This window comes from Vidua chalybeata, chromosome 5, assembly GCF_026979565.1.
Source record: "Vidua chalybeata isolate OUT-0048 chromosome 5, bVidCha1 merged haplotype, whole genome shotgun sequence".
Classification (NCBI taxonomy): domain Eukaryota; kingdom Metazoa; phylum Chordata; class Aves; order Passeriformes; family Viduidae; genus Vidua; species Vidua chalybeata.
The window spans coordinates 63,715,231-63,733,405 of NC_071534.1; the positions used below are offsets into that span (position 1 = coordinate 63,715,231).

At 36.1% G+C, this 18,175-nt stretch overlaps 1 protein-coding gene across 1 annotated transcript in view; it reads right to left on the reverse strand.

The window, feature by feature from the left end:
* SEMA3A (semaphorin 3A) overlaps nt 1-18,175 on the reverse strand; it is a 172,452-nt gene that overhangs the window by 31,875 nt on the left and 122,402 nt on the right. The window contains exons 7-11 of the mRNA XM_053942375.1: nt 12,924-13,066; nt 11,628-11,742; nt 11,461-11,530; nt 10,248-10,392; nt 4,350-4,569 (exon numbers count right to left, since the gene is read on the reverse strand). Of these exons, the coding sequence (XP_053798350.1) occupies nt 4,350-4,569; nt 10,248-10,392; nt 11,461-11,530; nt 11,628-11,742; nt 12,924-13,066 (693 nt within the window). The remainder of the gene's footprint in view (nt 1-4,349; nt 4,570-10,247; nt 10,393-11,460; nt 11,531-11,627; nt 11,743-12,923; nt 13,067-18,175) is intronic.

Below are 18,175 nucleotides of genomic sequence, written 5' to 3' on the forward strand. Positions count from 1 at the left end.
GAACATGGTTGAGACTAAAAACCATCTCTGTTATTGAGCTTCTGCATCTGTAATTTATTTCTTTGTTTCTATGAACACAATTTCCAGGAAACAACAAAAACACAAAGAACCATTTCTAGGTTGGCACATATCACTGCAGACTCTCTGAAATGGAAACAATCTGTATGCAACTTTTCTTTTTAACCAGCCAAGTGTAGTGCCATGTAAATGTATCACAGGTAGAATAACTATGTCCCTAAGGACTCTTCATGTAGCACATCCTACAGCTTTAATGGTTTAGGAAAACACAAGGCATCTTAAGTGGCTAAAATTCTCAAATAACTATAAAGGTCGACATTCTTAAAACAAGAACTTAACCATCAATTACACAAAAGCATAAATATATACATTTTATAAGTATATATAGTTTGTGGGTGTTAGCTGAAATTTCTGAATAAAAATATGACAACTCTCTATTTCTATATCTAAAATACACATAAAACTGAGACAAAGAGATCACATGCATTAGAAATGTTTTTATAGGGCAACTAACTTAAAAGCTATTGATTCAATAAGAAAATTCTGGTACTTAACTTTGCATGATTTTGTATTTAAATATTCTAGAAAACCTGGAATATCCTGTAGAACTGAGATTTTTAATTTTTTTCCATCTGCTTCCCTTTAAGCAGATGTTGGTTTCTAGATACATATTTTTGGAATTTTAGAGAGAAGAAAATTCTTTTCCCCTGGAATATGTACATCACTGATTTCTTTCATTAGCTACAAATTCATATATTCTTTTAAAAAACACAAACCAACAGTTATTTCTTAAAGCAACAACAAAGCAAAGAACATCTTTCTTTTTATTTAGGCTTCTACATGTACAAATTAAGCTAGTAAAATATACTAGGTAAGTGGGTTTCATTATGATTGGTTTTGATTATGATCACTGCTACTAATTGACTATATTTAAAACAAAAAATATTGAGAATGATTCAGAACAAATGCAATTTAAACTTTAAAATAATAAGAAGAAATTCCACATTTCTACTACAGAGTAAATCAGAATAACAGATAATCTAACAGTAGTTATATTTGTAATTTAATTGATGAGGTAATTTCCTTAATTATCCTGATAATATGATGACTGTGGTTTTGAGGAAAATACATTTTATGGATGAAGAACAGGGAACTCTGACATAATAAATATAGCAGTGTAGCAGTGTCACAACTCTATTCTGTGTTGGACTAGGACTGTCCTCAGTCACAATCCATGAAATGCCATATCCTAGAAATAACGGGAGATTTTTAATAGAACACACTGAGTGGGCATTGAGCAGACACAAGTTTCCCATAATGTTGTTTCAACAAAAGGTCAGACTTTTAAGCAGCTCCTGCAACAATTACAGTTGCCTGATCTCAAGAAAGCCTCTGAGGTCAAAGATACACTGAGTTAATCACTGTGGAGACACTGGTCAGGCCACAAGTACCAAAGTGGAGCTTTATCTCACTTCTACATCAAGTTTTACAGAGTAGTATTTCAAACAATTTCACACAAACAGAATCAGGCGTCTCCTTTAGGATCAATAGGCTCTGCTTAGTAAGATAAGATTACTGTTATTAATTTGCTTTACTGACAGAGGTACTTTATCTGTGCCAAAGGATGCCAAACATTAGACCATCAGGATATGCATGAAATCCTGTTTTTTTCTGATTACTTTCAAGCATGCTGATAGGATTTTACTTTCATTGTGAAACACACTGGTACAATCAGAGTGGGAAAGAAACTGCTCAGCTCAAGATTTCCCCCACAGGAACGGAAAATGTGACCACACTGGATGGCTATTAATTATGTTGTGTTCAATTATCATCAGTTATTCAATGAAAAGGAAAAAAAAGTATTTCTTCAACATACTGCAGTTCAGCAGCACATGGGAATAATGTAGATTGCTCTAACAGCAATGGGAAAATACAGAGAAATATTATCTAATCTGATGGGACAGACCTGCACAGAAAAACCCAGTCATACCCCAGGGAGCATAATTCTGGCTTTGTCGTAGGTTCAGATCACCAAGTGGGAAAATGGACTGTGACTAGAGTCCCTAATCTGCTTCCCAGTTAGTTCTTTGCTTGGGAAGAAGTAATACATGCTGATTGTGTATCTGCTTCTGATTCCTCTGACTCTGAGCAGCTGGCTCAGTGCAGCTCTCTGGCAGAAGGCAGGCAGAGCCTCAGTTGTGCCTCTTTACCATTCCCCCCACATGGAAGACACCTTTTCCTGATTCTGAAAACCACAATAAGGACAGTGAGCTCAGAGGAACATGAAGCAGATTTTGTGCTCCAGCTCCAGGCATGGGTGTTGTAATGCTTGTTCTTGTCCCATGAGGGTATGACCTCCTGCTGGAAGAAGAATGGTTTCTAAGGGCAAAAGCAGTATTTCAAAAAATAATGACACTCTGCACTTAGAAAGATGGGATTTTAGTACTGAAATATATTTTGGCAAGTGCAAGTAATAATGTTTCAACACTTTTCTTATAGTTTGTGGGCAGGGCTATCACCAGCATTGGATGGAATCCTGAGCATTTACCACACACCTGAATATTAGTGGTTTAGGAAAACCCTAAACTCAGAGGTAAAAATTATCATTTAGGTTCTTTTAGAGGGAGATCTTGCTTGACTGATTTACATAAGAACTTCTAGACATAATAATAACTAAATAACCAGTATATGCAATGGTAACTATCTAGAAACTGGAGCTCAGTTTTAAGCAAATCTTCCTGCACTGCCTGAAACAGACAGGAACTTCTGTCTTACTTTCCATCTTACTCTTAACAGAAGTCTTGAAGAAAGTACAGTGAATCTCTGGAAGAATTTTTGCTTTCCCTTGCAGAAACCAATGTATCCTTCTTAGCCCACAGGCCAAGTTTTGGAGAGTTAAAATGCCACCTCTTTTGCTCAAGAAATATACTTAAATAAGTTCCTTATGTTTGTTCAGCATCATACCATGTATGCCACTAATTTGTTTTTTGTGGGCCAAATCAGGTCATAGAGGACTTGTTGAAAGGCACCAAACACTGTTCATTGTGGATGACATTGAGGTCTCCAATGTGTGACGGAAAATATATGTTGTGTAAAATCATATGAAAATACTTTTCCATGTTTTATACAAGAACATGCTGTAGCAGTGGTATCTAATAACTCAGTTTACAGTTTTGAAGTGCTTTAACCCTTCCTGCAGAGCTGTGTTTTCTGCAATAAATGTTCTGACTTTTTATGCTTGCACTGTGTTTGGTACACAAAGCTTCACCAGCTCTCAGTTGACTCATAACACATTTCAGGCATCAACATGAAAGAGATCTTACATTTATTGCTTTGGAAATCTGACCCCAGGTTTAGAGTACCAGAACTGTATTTAAAGTATGTAAAAAGTTGGACTGTTATAAGACAGATACAGAGGTATTTTTTTGGTCCAATGCTGAAAAGAAGAAGTAGGGTTTGATTTGGTTTGGCTTCATGATGCCAATGTCTAATTACTAGTAATTATCTTCAGTAGAAGTTTAAAACAGTTTTATTCAACATAACTGAAACATCAGCTAACTAATGTGAAACTTTCACAGATGAATAAACAGATCCATGAGATCCAATTGCTACTCAGCAGAGTTTTGAAACCACTGAATTTAAGAAAATGCATATCAGCTAATTTTTGGACACTCTTTCTCATTATTACCTTTCTGGAAAAAATGTCTTTTCTCAGTGCATATTTACACTTCTCCAAGATGGCCAAGTTGTATGATTCTGCAAATGCTTTGGAAAGGGTATCATCTTTCTATTTGAATATCAGCTCTTCTGAAAACACTCCATTTGTGCCAGATATCTTCATCTTAAGTAAAATGATGCACCCTCTTGGCTGAACGGCTGAGCATCTTAAGGCAATACTTGAAATACTTGAAAGGCGCAAAAGACTTTTGCCATACCTGGATATTTGCCTCATTCATGTTAATACTTTTTAAGCTGCACTTCAAAATGGGTACCTCAAACCCCTCATTTTAATACTAAATTATAATTAGTAAGGCAAGACATTTCTAATAAAAATCCCTAATAGCAGTAGTTGGAAAGAGGGTGGTTTGATCTTAATCCAGATGGCAAAATTCCTAAAGAATTAAGCTGTGCAGGCTATGGCCTGAACTTGCAACAGTGAATATTTGTAACAAAGACCTCTCCACATGCACAGTTTTGGGTCCTGCCCCAAATTTTCACAGGTTTACACTGTTCTTCAGTCAAAGTTCTGTCTTTCAGAGTACGAATTTTTATCTGCTCTAGATTTCCATCAATCCTGGAGGAGCATACAGTGCAGATACAAGACCTCTCACCTGTGCCAATGAACATCACGTCATACTGGCCATCTTCTGCATCTACTCGATCTACCACGATCTGTGTGAACTGGTAATCCACGTCTGTTTTAATCATGATTGGGCGGTTGTTGATGGGGAACACTGGGTTGTACATGGCAGGATGACTTCTGGCAAATGTGATAACTTCATCAGGAAGGTCCTTAGTGGAATCAAAACCTCCAAATGTTTTACTGGGACACTAGGGAAAAAAAAGGGTAATGTTTTACATTTTATTATTTATCATCCCCATCTACGGCAATCTATAATTAAATATGCCAGTGAATCTAAGTGTTTTGTGACAGACAGCAAAAGTTAATTCTGTCACTCATAGTCTCTATGTTTTAGTTTATTTTGGATTTAAACCAATATGGTTAACAGAATGGAAAAGATCCTCATACATCACTTTTCTTACTCCTTTTCAGTGCAAAAGGCTTTTAAGTCCAGTTGTGATTAGTATTAGTCTTTAATTGTCAGAAGGAAGAAATCCTGAAATATCTAAATCATTCAATACAAGGCAAGCAATTCAGTATTTGGTTACGTATACAACACAAAATTAATTAATTATGCCATTGTGAGAAATTATAATCACTTCCAAAAAATGTAAAAGGTTTATTAAAACCTTATCAAAAATACAACAGAAGACTGAATAGAGAAAATATTATGACTCCAGGAGCAGAGGATCTTTCCCACCATGTGCTCATCCACACAAAGGATGTTCCACCTTTTAACCCTTTAGTCCCTCCCAAAGTTGTGTCCATCAACTCCTTTTTTTCACTGTCCAGTGGAGTTTTCTTCCTTAAACCTTGATTGGAGGTCAGATGTTGCCATAGTAATGAGCTGACCCTCCCAAATGTCCCAAACCCAGGCCACCCCGTCATAACAATGCAAGGATGGGTAAAACATAACTATAAGTATATAAAACTTCTCTTAACATATATACATGATATTTGCTTTTTAATTGTGAGAGTCAACCACCACATTATTCATCTACCACACCATCATCTTTGTTTCAAAGCATTGTCTTCAGAAGTTGACTGGAAGTCCTAATTGCTATGTGAGGAACCAAATCCTTAAATCCTAGGACAATGCCCTGTTCTACTGACTTTTCAAACCCCTGCTTGTCTCAATAACTCTGTGTCCTCCATGTAGTCCCAATAATGTGGATACCGTTACACTAAATCAATTCTAGTGAGTCATGTCTTAAATGTACCTTTTTTCTCCCCTCTGATTCTAAACAAGCCTTCTGTGAGTGTTACTCATCATAATGTCCATGTGAACTCTTAGGTGAGAGGATCTCATTAAGGAGCTGCAGTAACTCCTCACTGTCCTGCATAGCTGGTGCAGGAACAACTGGTGTCCCATTGGGATGAATCTGGTCCCATGTTATAAGACAGAAAAAAGTTACTTTTCCCCTGTATATACCCAGGGGTGGACCAGACAGTTTTGCCTCTCATCTGTGAGAATCACAGGGCTCTACTTTTCACATTTAGCTTATGTTCTCTCACTGTAAGCAGAAACCAGAGGCTGGAAAGGAGAGGCAAGACCACGGTCTTGGTAGCCACGGAAGTATTCCTCCACTTTCAGCTACTACATTTCCCCATCAGGAGACTCAAGAACTGTGGCTGACCACCACCATTTGCCCTCATCTCTTCTATAGAATTGATAAGTATTTAATGAACAGTTACCTATAACATTAACATAAGCATTAGCAGTATATTAGTACTGTTGAATGGGTGAAGGAAACGAGACACAATGACACCAAGTCAAAGATACTTGTCAAAGATCTTGGGGATCCCAATTGCTGTTAAGATAACTCTTGAAGACATACAAAACACTGAATCCCAGCTGAAATTAATTATTTTGCAGTATTTGACCTTCAAATATAAACAACTGTTGTTAAAATGCCCAAGATAATTTGCCCTTTATATCCAGGTATAAAAAACCTTCCAATTAAATTAAAAACCAGCAGACAAGATCTTATTAAGCAAGAATCCAGACCTTGCAGGATGCTCAACAGAAGAAATCAATTGTCTTTGCTATCACCTTGATCCGAATTATTAATAATTCAACAGAAATGAAATTTAAAAATCAATGTCAAAAAGAGTAGTTGCTGTACTCAGCAAAGGGACACTTCCAGCATGGACATATAAAGTGTAAATTGTCCCTTGCTGGCATATTTGTTAGTAAGCAAATTCCTGCATTCTGTTTGTATGGAAGGGAAGAGAGGAGGGAAGAAGAATATTTGACTAAGGCATGTGGAGCAGAAAAAGCAGAAAGCAAATTAGCTATTTTATTTTTTCAAGATTTTTTTAAACTTTTTTCTTATCATTATATGTTCTTGCTCTTTTGTACAAAAAAATTATGAAGAGAAAAATAGATGGACTTTTCATGGTTATTGGCCAAACTATTGTCTGTCTCAAAAATAGTGTTTCAAATGCTACACTTAAGTTTGGTTTACATCTCAATTAATATTATAACTACAGTTCAATACTAATTACTTGGATTAATTAGATAACAATTAATTAGGTAATAGCTCTAAAGTACTCTATGTATAAAAATCACTACGCAAGAATTGTGTATTGTTAATTGTAGCTTGGCAAACACTGAAAAAATACTAAATGAATGTTCATTTCAATTTTAGGCAAATGAATTTCAGCTGTCTTTCAACTGTTTGAATACTTACTTCCTGGCTCATTTTCTAACAAAGGATTTTACTTGCAGCAATATGAAACAAGGTCCCGAGGGAAGTGGTCACAGCACCAAGAGTACCAGAGCTCAGAAAGCATTTGGACGATGCTCTCAGACACAGGGTATGACTCCTGGGGTTGTTCTGTTCAGAGCCAGGAGCTGGACTCAATGACCCTTGTGGTTCCCTTCCAATTCAGGATATTCTATCGTTCTATGGACCAAAATGTACTTTGTGCAGAAAATTCATACAGCTAGAATTAGAGTCATAATTTTGTGTGTTTGATTAAGACTCTCAATTCGGAGACCCCTATTACTTTTTAGATCCCCTGCTTTTCTGAGAATAAAAAAACTGCTGTAACCCTGTGTCTTTACATGTGAAGTTTAAAGTGCATTACCAGGACTAGGCCCAGTAAGGAATCCAACAGAACAAATCAGTATCTACATTTTGGTAGGAAGAAAAAGCTCTTTGCTCATAACTCTTGGTGCCATGAAGCAGAGAAAACTTGAGCTCTGTAGCTGAAATCACAGAAAGTCAGATAGGAATTCAGGATGGGCTACCTGATTTAAGATGAGGCATACACAAAAGTCCTCTCTCCTCTCTCAGATACTTTAAAATTAAAAAAGGAAAAAAAAAAAAAAAAAAAAAAAAAAAAAAAAAAAAAAAAAAAGAAAGCATGAAAACCTCTTTGTTGCATGTGAAGCTGATGTAGAATTTCTTACAAAGTTTTCTGGTTTTTAAAAAACATTTACTTTCGTTTTGTTTTACTCATACTGGGCAAATCACCAGATGCTCAAGAAGTTTACTGGCACCTCACGTATTAAATTCCTGAGATAATTCAACACTGTTTAACTGCAGTGCAATCTGAAAATTAATTACTCTAATCTAAGATCAGGGTTTTTTCTCCCATCTCTTTCTGCATTTCTTGGAAAAGGAGTCCAAAGGTCTGACATCTGAGGAACTTCAAAAATCTTTCTCTTCTTTATTCTCAGCAGATCTTCAAATCATTGAAAACACACACAACTTCATCACTTTATAAACAAAAAGCTTCTTTCCAGACAGAAATGCACCTCATTTTAAAATTCAGTTTTATCCTATTAATACAACAGAATGATTTTAGCAACTGTGAGGGCACTCCTCTTTTTTTCGAAGTGGCAGAACCCAGGATTAGAGTCCTGGCATTGTGCTAGGACAAACTGCAGGCCTCAGCCACTCTAACAACATTTACAGCGGCATGGCCTTCTGCACTATATCTGTGGGGCTAAGCAGACCTGTAAAATTTGGGATTACATTTGATTTTAGGCAAGAAAACAGCTTATGGTGGAATCTGAACATCTTTGCACTTTGTAAATATTAATGAAAGCATTTTGCAATGAAATTGTAAAGGTAAACTCCATTCTGATAGGGTAGCCAGAAATGAAAGTATCTGTAACCTAACTGCATTTCCTTACTTTGACAAAGGCTCTGGTGTCTTAGTTCACTTCGCCACTTAAGGGCTGGGTTCTGGCCCTTGTTTTTCTGCTTATTCTGGGGAACTTGATCAAGTTAGTCTTTTCTCATATACAACTCAGATCAAGACCCTCAGAGAAGTTGTGGAGTAACCGCCAGGCAGAACTGAGGCCAGAACTGTGTCTCAGGACACAGAACTGCCAGTCTCAAGAGCAAGCATTTGAGTTGTGTATTTAGAATCTCAACAGAGCTGCATCTGATCTCCTCAGAGGAATGAATGCAACAGAGCCTGTGTACAGCAGTCAGTTCTTTATCTCAGTCTATTTCTGTAATAGAAGCATGCAACATTCTTATTTGTCCATAGTTCTACATGATATCTAGTATCTGGTTTTGTTCAGAAAGGTTAACTGAAACTGCAATCAAAAAGGAGTATAATGGAACAGAATAATGAACAGTAAATCTGTTAAACGGAAAAGGTGAAAATAGCTATATGAGGAATACCAAAAATATCTACTCATTCACTTTTTCTAGAGTTGTAACACAATAGAACTTCAAAAAAACCCCAACTCCCTGACATAACAGAATTAACTGTAATAATTGGAAAAAAAAGCTTCGCCATCAGATGAGAAATGAAAACCCTTTTATGCTGCAGATCTCATATTTTAACTCTGGAAAAAATTAGAAATTCCTTTAGTCACAGTGAAGGAGTGAGGAGTGCTGAGGAATCCAGCTGTCAGGGAGCCACTGTTTTCTTTTACTTAGGAAGTAATTTTCATTAGCTGAGCATATATATCAGTTGAAAGATCAGATTTGAAAGGACAATTTCAAACATACCAGAGAGAAGTGGAAAGTATGATGAACTAAAGAAGCAAAGTTATTCCTGCTTTCTTTTGTGCCTTATATTTAAGAAGACTTTGAGAAGAATGTTGCAGACATATATATTATTTATACATATACATTTTTATGTATACATGTGTACATATATATGTAATTTTCTGCAATGACAGTTCTCAATATAAATGGGTCAAGCTGACTTATACAAGCTAAGGAGTGAGCCCAATGTACACAATTAATGCTTGTTTCATAAATGTCCCATCTTCTTAGACTACTGGAAATTTCAGAGGCAGTTAAATATTTCTAGAATGTGATATCAATTGAAATATGGATGTCTTATATGGATTGATATTTTAATAATTTATAAGTCAGAAACAGAGAATCAGGTAAAACCAGATATTTTTAAAAATCCCCAGTGGAAGTTAGAAACTATTGTAGTCATTCTATTATCTATTGCAGAAATATCTGTTTCACTGTCCTAGATTTAATGTTGACTGAAAGTTCCTTACAGTGACGCAAATTCTCTGTTTTCCATTCATTCTCAGTAAGAATGGCTCAGTCAGCCAATATTTGGAAAAAAAAACCAAATTCCAAGGAAAGGATAATGCAATCTAATTTATGAAACACTTGACTTTCAGTAAAATTCTCCAGCCATTACCAAAACTTCTTTTGAAGTTGTTAATACGAATGCCAAAATTAAAATCCAAGTCAAGTTGTTACTGCAGCTTCATATGTTACAAGAAAATCAGTACATTCTGGACCTGGAGGAACTGTTAGTTTTCCCTTCTGCCACTCCATCCATTTTGTTATCTGTGTCAGTTTCTTTCCTGGATCTCAGCTCAAGGACCATGCAACGTGTGAAAATATTTTCCACAGTTTTCCCAGTTCAGATTTCCTAGGGTACTTACAGTTCCTGGCCGTGGGTATGGCACTCGCCCTTGGTAGGGAACCCATTGGTAGTTTGGGCCATCTCGGTGGGCGTAGGGACCAAGAAATACCCTCCTGACATCAGTCATGCTGTACATACACACAGCTGATCCCTTGAAGATATTACTGAAAATGAAGGGAGAAGAAATCAAATCAGTTTCTTTAAATTATCAGTCGATTTAATCAAGTGCTAGAGCTATGGGAATAGCAGCTTGATGCTTTCTAATTTATTGCATGTGATGATAATCAAACCTCTGACATGCTCTCAGAGTAATCCTCACTCACCTCCTGTGAAAGTTCAGCAAAACTGATATGATCTCCCAGACATTTTCTTTAGCAGATGGCTGCTATTTCACTGTTTAAAACATCTTGTCCCCAGAAGGCCAAAGCCCATATTTGAGTAAATTTCAGTAAGGCTTTCCCTAGAGAACTATTCAATTCTTTCCTACACTCCACATTTTTTTTTTTTTAGCAGTCTCTTCCGTCATTTGGGCAGCACGAGTGCAAACTTCAGTGTTGTTTCTTACCGTGACATTTTTTTACAGGAGACAGTAAGGACTTGTAAATCTTCCTCTTCTGTGCCTGGTATCACTAGAAACATTCTTTCTGTTTAGAAACTAAAACTTGTTTCTTTCACAGATAAATGTGGCAATACAACCAGTACTGCAAACCTTCCTCAGACCAAAGCTACAAGTATATTTTGTTCTCAGTCAAAGCACAATGTAACAAAAACATTCAAGTCACAGTTATATGTGATTCAATAACAGAACTTTTGAAAGATTATTAGACTTTCCAGATTTCAGCAGTATTTTTTATTAATATCTCCTTGACTAGCCAATTTCTCACTCCACAGATTTCCTATTTTACACTGCCCTCAAACAAGTTTATTTATGCTTGCATTCATTTTCCAAATCTGTGTGGAAAGGGCTACAAATGCTGATCCCTGCTATAAAAAGCCAATTCAATGGCAAGAACAGCCTGAGAAACTGATAGTCTTTGTGTTTGCTAGCTTCAGGGTGATGATGTACATTGCTCATAAGAAAGAAACCTAATTCATTACTTCTTACTGACATTGCCTTCTCAGTTCAAAGGTTAAGAAAATTTTGTGTTTTTTAAAAATACTTTTAACAAAGAGACCTCTCTAAAACAAGCAGCCACCCAAGTTTCCATGCAAGAAAATGATATGCTCTGTACCTGGAAGTTGTAAACACTCCATAGACTATTGGATTTTTAGGGTCTTTTGAGTTCATTAGGAACACATCCTCTGTAACGGTAACAAGAAAAAGAAAAGAAAATCAGGTTAAAATCATAGAGGTAATACCTGAAGACATTTCTATATTCCAGCCATTTCTGCTACTTACGTAGTTCATCAAAGTGTGTGTCAATGCCATTGGGTCCTGGCACAGAACAAATCAGACGTGCTTTGAGGAAAGTTGTCCATTTGTTAACAAGGCTTCTGTGTCCACCAAAGTCATTCTAACAGCAAAAGTGTTTTGCATTAATATTTAGCAACAGTGTTTGTTTGAAGTATCAACAGAGTACAGAGAAAACACAGCAAATAAGATGACATTTAGAGAAAACAACAGAGAAGAATTCATTCTCTGTGCACAAAAGCAATATTATGTTGCAAAGACACAAAATCTGAATTATTTTTATTTTACATTTATTGTGTCATATTTCATACTAGTCCATAATTTAAAAACAGAAACCCTCAAATCTCTCTATATAACTTTATACATATTCAACACTGGGAAAAAAGAAATTGGCAGAATATCTTGCTCCAAAGCTCCCAGTCTACCATGTCCTGGAAAAGCTGAGGGTGTTTATTATGCTTAACTGGGTAGCAACAAAGTAGAAATGAAACTTGCAATGGAACAAAGTAGACAAAAATGCCAGAACAGTAGGGTCAGCTGTACATGTGCAAAATGTAGAAACAAAGGGTCCCAAGGATTTCATACTTGTGGAGTAATTGGTTTAAAAGTAGGAACCTCTGAATTCAAGGCTGTAAATTGAAGTTGTGCTTATGGATTAACAGAAAATTTTACTGTAAACACCACAGTTGCCAAAGCTACAACATTTTTTAATTTCATTAGCAGAAATGTTTTTGGAAGTCTTTCAGAAAACCATCTGGACATTTATCAGTGTGGACAAATGATTCATCTTGCAGTCACTAAGGGTCTTTGGAATGGCTGCCCATTTCTACAGCTAACCTTAAACAATTATTTTTCTGTGTCTTCCTTTGCCTCTGTTTTAAAAGGTTTTCATTAATGTGGGAAGGGAAAGGTATTAACACTTAAAAAGCAAATTCTTCAAATGTTTTTGGCCTACCTGGACGTATCACATTTCCTGCAAAAGACTTTCATTTGCACACATTTTCTAAGCCTCAGAAGATACCTATGACTTTTTAAACCAAACATCAGAGTTTTAAACCAAACATCAGTGTTCACAAACATCAGAGTTTGTGAAGATTGCCCCCAAAAGAAGAATTGAATGGTATTAATTTCTGTATGTCATCCCCTCACTATTTTTCTCTTGGGATGACCCCTGCTTTAGTACAATTCCAATGTTAATATTGAGTAATTCACAGGCGAGAAAATGCAGTTTCTAAAATCGCTTGCAAGTGCATTCAGTATTACACCAAGAATTCATCATCTGACCTTGCAGATCTGCCCTATTCTGGCATGAGTGGCTTTTCCAGTGTGCTCTCCATCAATTGCATTTTCACGGAAGAAGAAGTAGATTTTGTCATCTTCTGGATTGTCGCTCTCTGGTATCAGGTGAGCACTGACAAATCTGGGATCTGAGAAGACAATGCCATTGTGTATGTTACTGTTCCACAAGCTGGATCGTTTCTCTTCCTTACATAAATGAACTGTCATATTTCTTCCCAAAACCCCATAATTGCATCCCATGGCAAATATTAGGGACATCATCACCTGCTAATATGTGGCAGATATTTACATTCCTCCTATCTTTAATACAGAGAGGTGTTTGCTACAGGTATTTAATGAACAAATCTTAATTTTATTATTGGAGCAATTACATGTTTATTAAATCTCTTTACAAATGTTTGTATAACACTGCAGCATGGTTTCATAATTCTATGTATTTATTACTGACATTTTTCTTGTTCTTTGGATGTCTGGACTTCAGTTAGTCTTTCTATATAAGTCACAATTAAAATGAAAGAATTATGGAGACAAATGTAAAGCTCTCATTTTAGAAATTAAAAAAAAAAAATGCACCTAGAAAATTGTTAGTGCATTACTGTTAAAAAAAGTTAAGTTGAAAAACACATTTTGATTGATATGACTTCCACATGACACTCCAAATTCCCAAATTCTTGTCTTCTTTTCAGAAGAGAAATATACTCTAGAATTTTTACCCAAATTGTTGAAATACTTTTTCTTGCTATTTTTGTAAAGTATTATTTTTATATACATAAACTTTATTTCTTAATAAAAGAATGACAACTTTATTTGGTGGCAAAAAAGATACATCAACCAGCGAAAATACATATAATGTGGATGTACTGATGAGTTGCATAAAAAATACTGTAAAGAAGTTTTGCAAGAGAGAATTTTATATAATTCACATCAATAAATTCATACCAGTGGTGCATCTGGCTCATCACTGTGTTTTACAGAGATACTTCAGTTGGTATCTTTCACTATATTTGGAAAAAAGAAGGCATATCCAACAGATTCACCAATCTGTTTTATAACCATTCTACATCCTGCTGGGATAATTAACTGTAGAAGAACTATATTTAACTACTCAGAGTCCTGTTCTTATGTGAAACTGTAAGCTATTTTAGTGTCTGCATTAACATCTTTTCAGTGTATGTTGATTGGTATATAGTCATGGAAATAATGAACTTTGCTATGTTTTGCCAGTTTGCACTAGCTGGCCTGTGCAATCCATTGCCTTATTAAGGATGGCAGTGTTTTTAAGCAACATACTTTGACAGGTTATGCACACAGAAGTTTAGATGTTTCTATTATATGAATATATACAGCATGATTTTGTGTGTTTGTGTATTATCATGTACTCTGTGTGTATATATATGTATATATTCTCATGTACTTGTGTATGTAGGTGCATACATGTGTGTGTATATATATAAAGTACAAGAAGGATGACCCTGCTGGCTCAAACCAAAATTTAGTTAGATCAATACACAACCTCCAAGATTGTCCAGGAGTAATTATTCAAGACAAGAAAGAATATGGTGGTTACAAATAATAGTCTCCAAGAATAAAGTCTCTTCCTTCAGTTTTCTTCAGTATAGCTGATTCCCTGAGCATTATTGCTACTGTGTCCTTAGTTAACTCTCAATAGACTTCCAATCCAGTTATCTGTCTAGTTTCTTCTGGAATCCATGCAAATTTCCAGAATTCAGCACATCCTTTTGGAATTTGTTCCTCACCTACACAATGTAATGAACTATAATTTACTTCTAATTTTGTGTTTTGAACATTAATCTTAATAACTTCATTTTATTCCTCTCAATTCCTGTATTGGAAAAATGTTGAGTGATCAAGATGTGGATGAAGCACGCTCTTTAACAAGGAGCAACTCTCTTTGTTGAATTCTCTGTTGCTGATTTTCTTTTTTCTTTTTATTTTTCTATTATTTCCTAGCAGTTAATATGGATTTGACAGCTCCTAAACAGTAATCTGAAATTGTCATGGAATTTACCCAGAACCCCACTCTTCATTGATGGTCTGTCCATAGCCCATTCTTTTATATGTGAAGATAGACATGTTTTCCTCATGGTTTTCCCCATGGTTTATCACTACATCATTCATCAAGAATAATTTAATTTGACATTTGATTGCTTAGCTACCCAGTTGCATTGAGATCCTTTTGTGATCCTTCACAGTCTTCTTTTGTCTTACTCTGTTAAATAACTTAGGTTCATGTGAAAAAAAAACCACCAACCTCTCATTCAACCTATTTTTCAGGTTATTTATGAGCGTGTTGAACAACACAGGCCATGCAACAGATCTCTGTGAAACTATGTCTACCACCTATTGTCTCTTACAATAAACATTTTTAGATATCTGAGAACATGAAAAATCTGAGATCTTAAGCTCTCCACCCCCAACCCCAGTAATGCAAGCTATTAAACGTCCTTCCTTTCTTTCTAGCATGCATTTAATAGCCTTCAAGTTACACTGACACGAGACCCAAGATAAATAATATCTCGGCTATTTTTTATGTGATATACTAGCAAGCAGCTTGAATCTCAAGAAACAAAGGTTACAGCTTGAAAATATCTGCACTGCAGTCTGGGGAAGGATCCATCAGAGAAAGTGAATACCCATTAGAAGACAATGTTCTTGGCTACTGGATCTGGAGAACCTCTTTTCTGAATATCTTGTTTTTACATCCTTAAGGTCTTAACGACAAAGAGTAAAAAAAACATTCAACCAAAACCTAAACACATTCCCAAATGGTTGAATGATTTGTTTCTAGCACAATGGGTTTTGTAAATCACAAGATATCAAGTTCTAAAATAAATCACTATATTATCAGGTGTCAAAAATCTAACTTTACATTGGCCTATGAAGACACTGTGGGGAGCTCCATTTTGAGTCAAAAATATTGCTGATATAGCACTGGTTATATAAACTTGCCCTCGGTTAGCATATTATTATTCTTTTCTTTCCCTCTCATAATTTCGTAAGTGAACCAGAAATAGTAAGACAGTTTAGTATTAAAGCAGCACTGACACAACGATAGAAAAATAGTTCAATAAAATGAAAATATGTATTTTAAATTATTCTGTCAGAGTGATAGCACAGAAGAGGGTTGTGAGCCAGGCAGATAAAACTAATGCCACAGCTAGAGCATATGTGAGTATGCTTTGCATACACTTTTACCAGTGCTCATCTGAGATGGATTCAGATTTTCAGTGAGTGATTAATAATCCTAACTACATCCCTGAAAATGAAGTAGTCACACAATGTCATATTAGAAACACATCCTTTGTACATCATGGAACAGATTTTCTTGAACACTTTTACTGAGCACACCTCAGATTGTTTTGCCATCTAGTTAAATCAATATGTTTTACTCAATAAAAGAGTGGTTCTTCATGTTATGGGGCCCTTGCTCTTGTTACCTGGTGGTGCTTGGGGTTTTCCCCCTCTTCCATCTAACAGATTTATGTCTATGCAGTGAACCAAATAAATGAAGAGCAGGCTACATGTGTTCTGTTGGATATAGAAATAGATTAATTTCTGTTTAGAATGAATGTAATGGTTACAGAAACAACATCATGATACCATGTGTGGGAAGAGGAAGGGAAAAGTGCTTGATAATTTCATGGGTTATAAAGCTAAGAACAAGTGATCTGTAATATGTTCCTTATTGTTTCACTAGCACAGGAGCTGTTTGACTTGCCTGAGGCTTGATGCACACTTGCATTCAACCCCAGGGCTTCAGACCATGCTTACTACTGGCTGCTGAGGGTCTTGATGAATCAATCAGCCAGATGGCCGGCAGTCACGCAACACAGCCCTCTCCATGGACTGCACAGCACTTTTTTATTGCTCTTCTTTGAGGATTGGAAGGGAGATATCCACAGATGAGGGAATTAGGGACTTCTCCTTGACTCTCCTAATTGCCCACTCATGCAGCAGAAGAAAGAAAGTCATCCATGAATGTGTATGTTCAAGTATCAAGACTGCCCTTCCTTACCCTGCAAATTTAAACAGGTTTGGTATCAAGGGGTCCCCATGGGAAGTTTAAAATAATTCAGTCAAGGCTGACCTATTTCATACATTCAACACAACACAGCCACAAAAGAAATGCTGGAATGAACTTCAAGTAAGTTTTACTGAATGGGAAGTAGGACTTTGATCCAAACTCACCAGTAACAATTATAAAAGTCAGTGCACTGCAGCTATTGAGGATAGACGGAATGACTTCAAATTTCTAAGTATGAATTATGGAGTATTCTGCAACCCTAAAACTGCCTCCAATCCACGGAGCCCTCAGAAATGCTGTAACAAGAGTTCAACACTTTCTTGTTTGAAAGCAGTCTCCCATTGGTTAGAAGTCCAGAAAGCTTGTTTTGGGAAAATGGATTTAAGAAATAATTTGACAGCAAATATTTTGCAATGATTCATTGCCTTTAAAAAACACAGGCAGACAATGTGGAAGACTGCTTATAGAAAACAGCATACATCAAACAAACATTTTTGAAACGTGTTTTAGCATGATCAAAGGAGAAACAAAGCCCCAGCATAAACATGATCAAAATAAAATTACAGCTAGAAACACTTCTCTGATCTTGCAGCCAAAGTGAACAAGCTAAAAATAAAAACTTAGATTTTTATTTAAAACAATCAGCCTTTAAGAAGCAAATTATTAAAGCCCACACCTTTTTCAATCTCCTTTTTCCAGTTGTCTGTGGTGCTACTTCTTAGATTCCACATGACATCTTTGTACACCGCTTTGTGTGCCCTCCTGCAATTATCAGCTCTGCAGACATTTCACTGACAGCAGCCCACTAAACTGTCCTTTCTGAGAAATCTGGCTCTTTATGGAAACGACACCTTGGTCCAGCTGCCTTTATGATTTATTTGCCATTGTTTGCTTATTTAAGTAATGGAAACATGTTTTGCCTGTCTCAGCATTTCAGGTTGAGGAAAAGCGAAGGTAAATCGATCTGCACTGGTCCTTTAACAAATGTTACTCTTTAGCAACAATAACCACACAAACACACACACACACACCCAAGAGCAGGAAACAATAAAAGTCAGAAATTGGCTTTCTAAGTGAATTGTATTAGCATTTTAATGAAGATCTATAAACTTGAAGGCACAGAAATTACCTTTAGCTGTCACGATTGAGTAAGCTGAAGGAACAGAAGCTGGGGTCATCTCTTCATCACTTG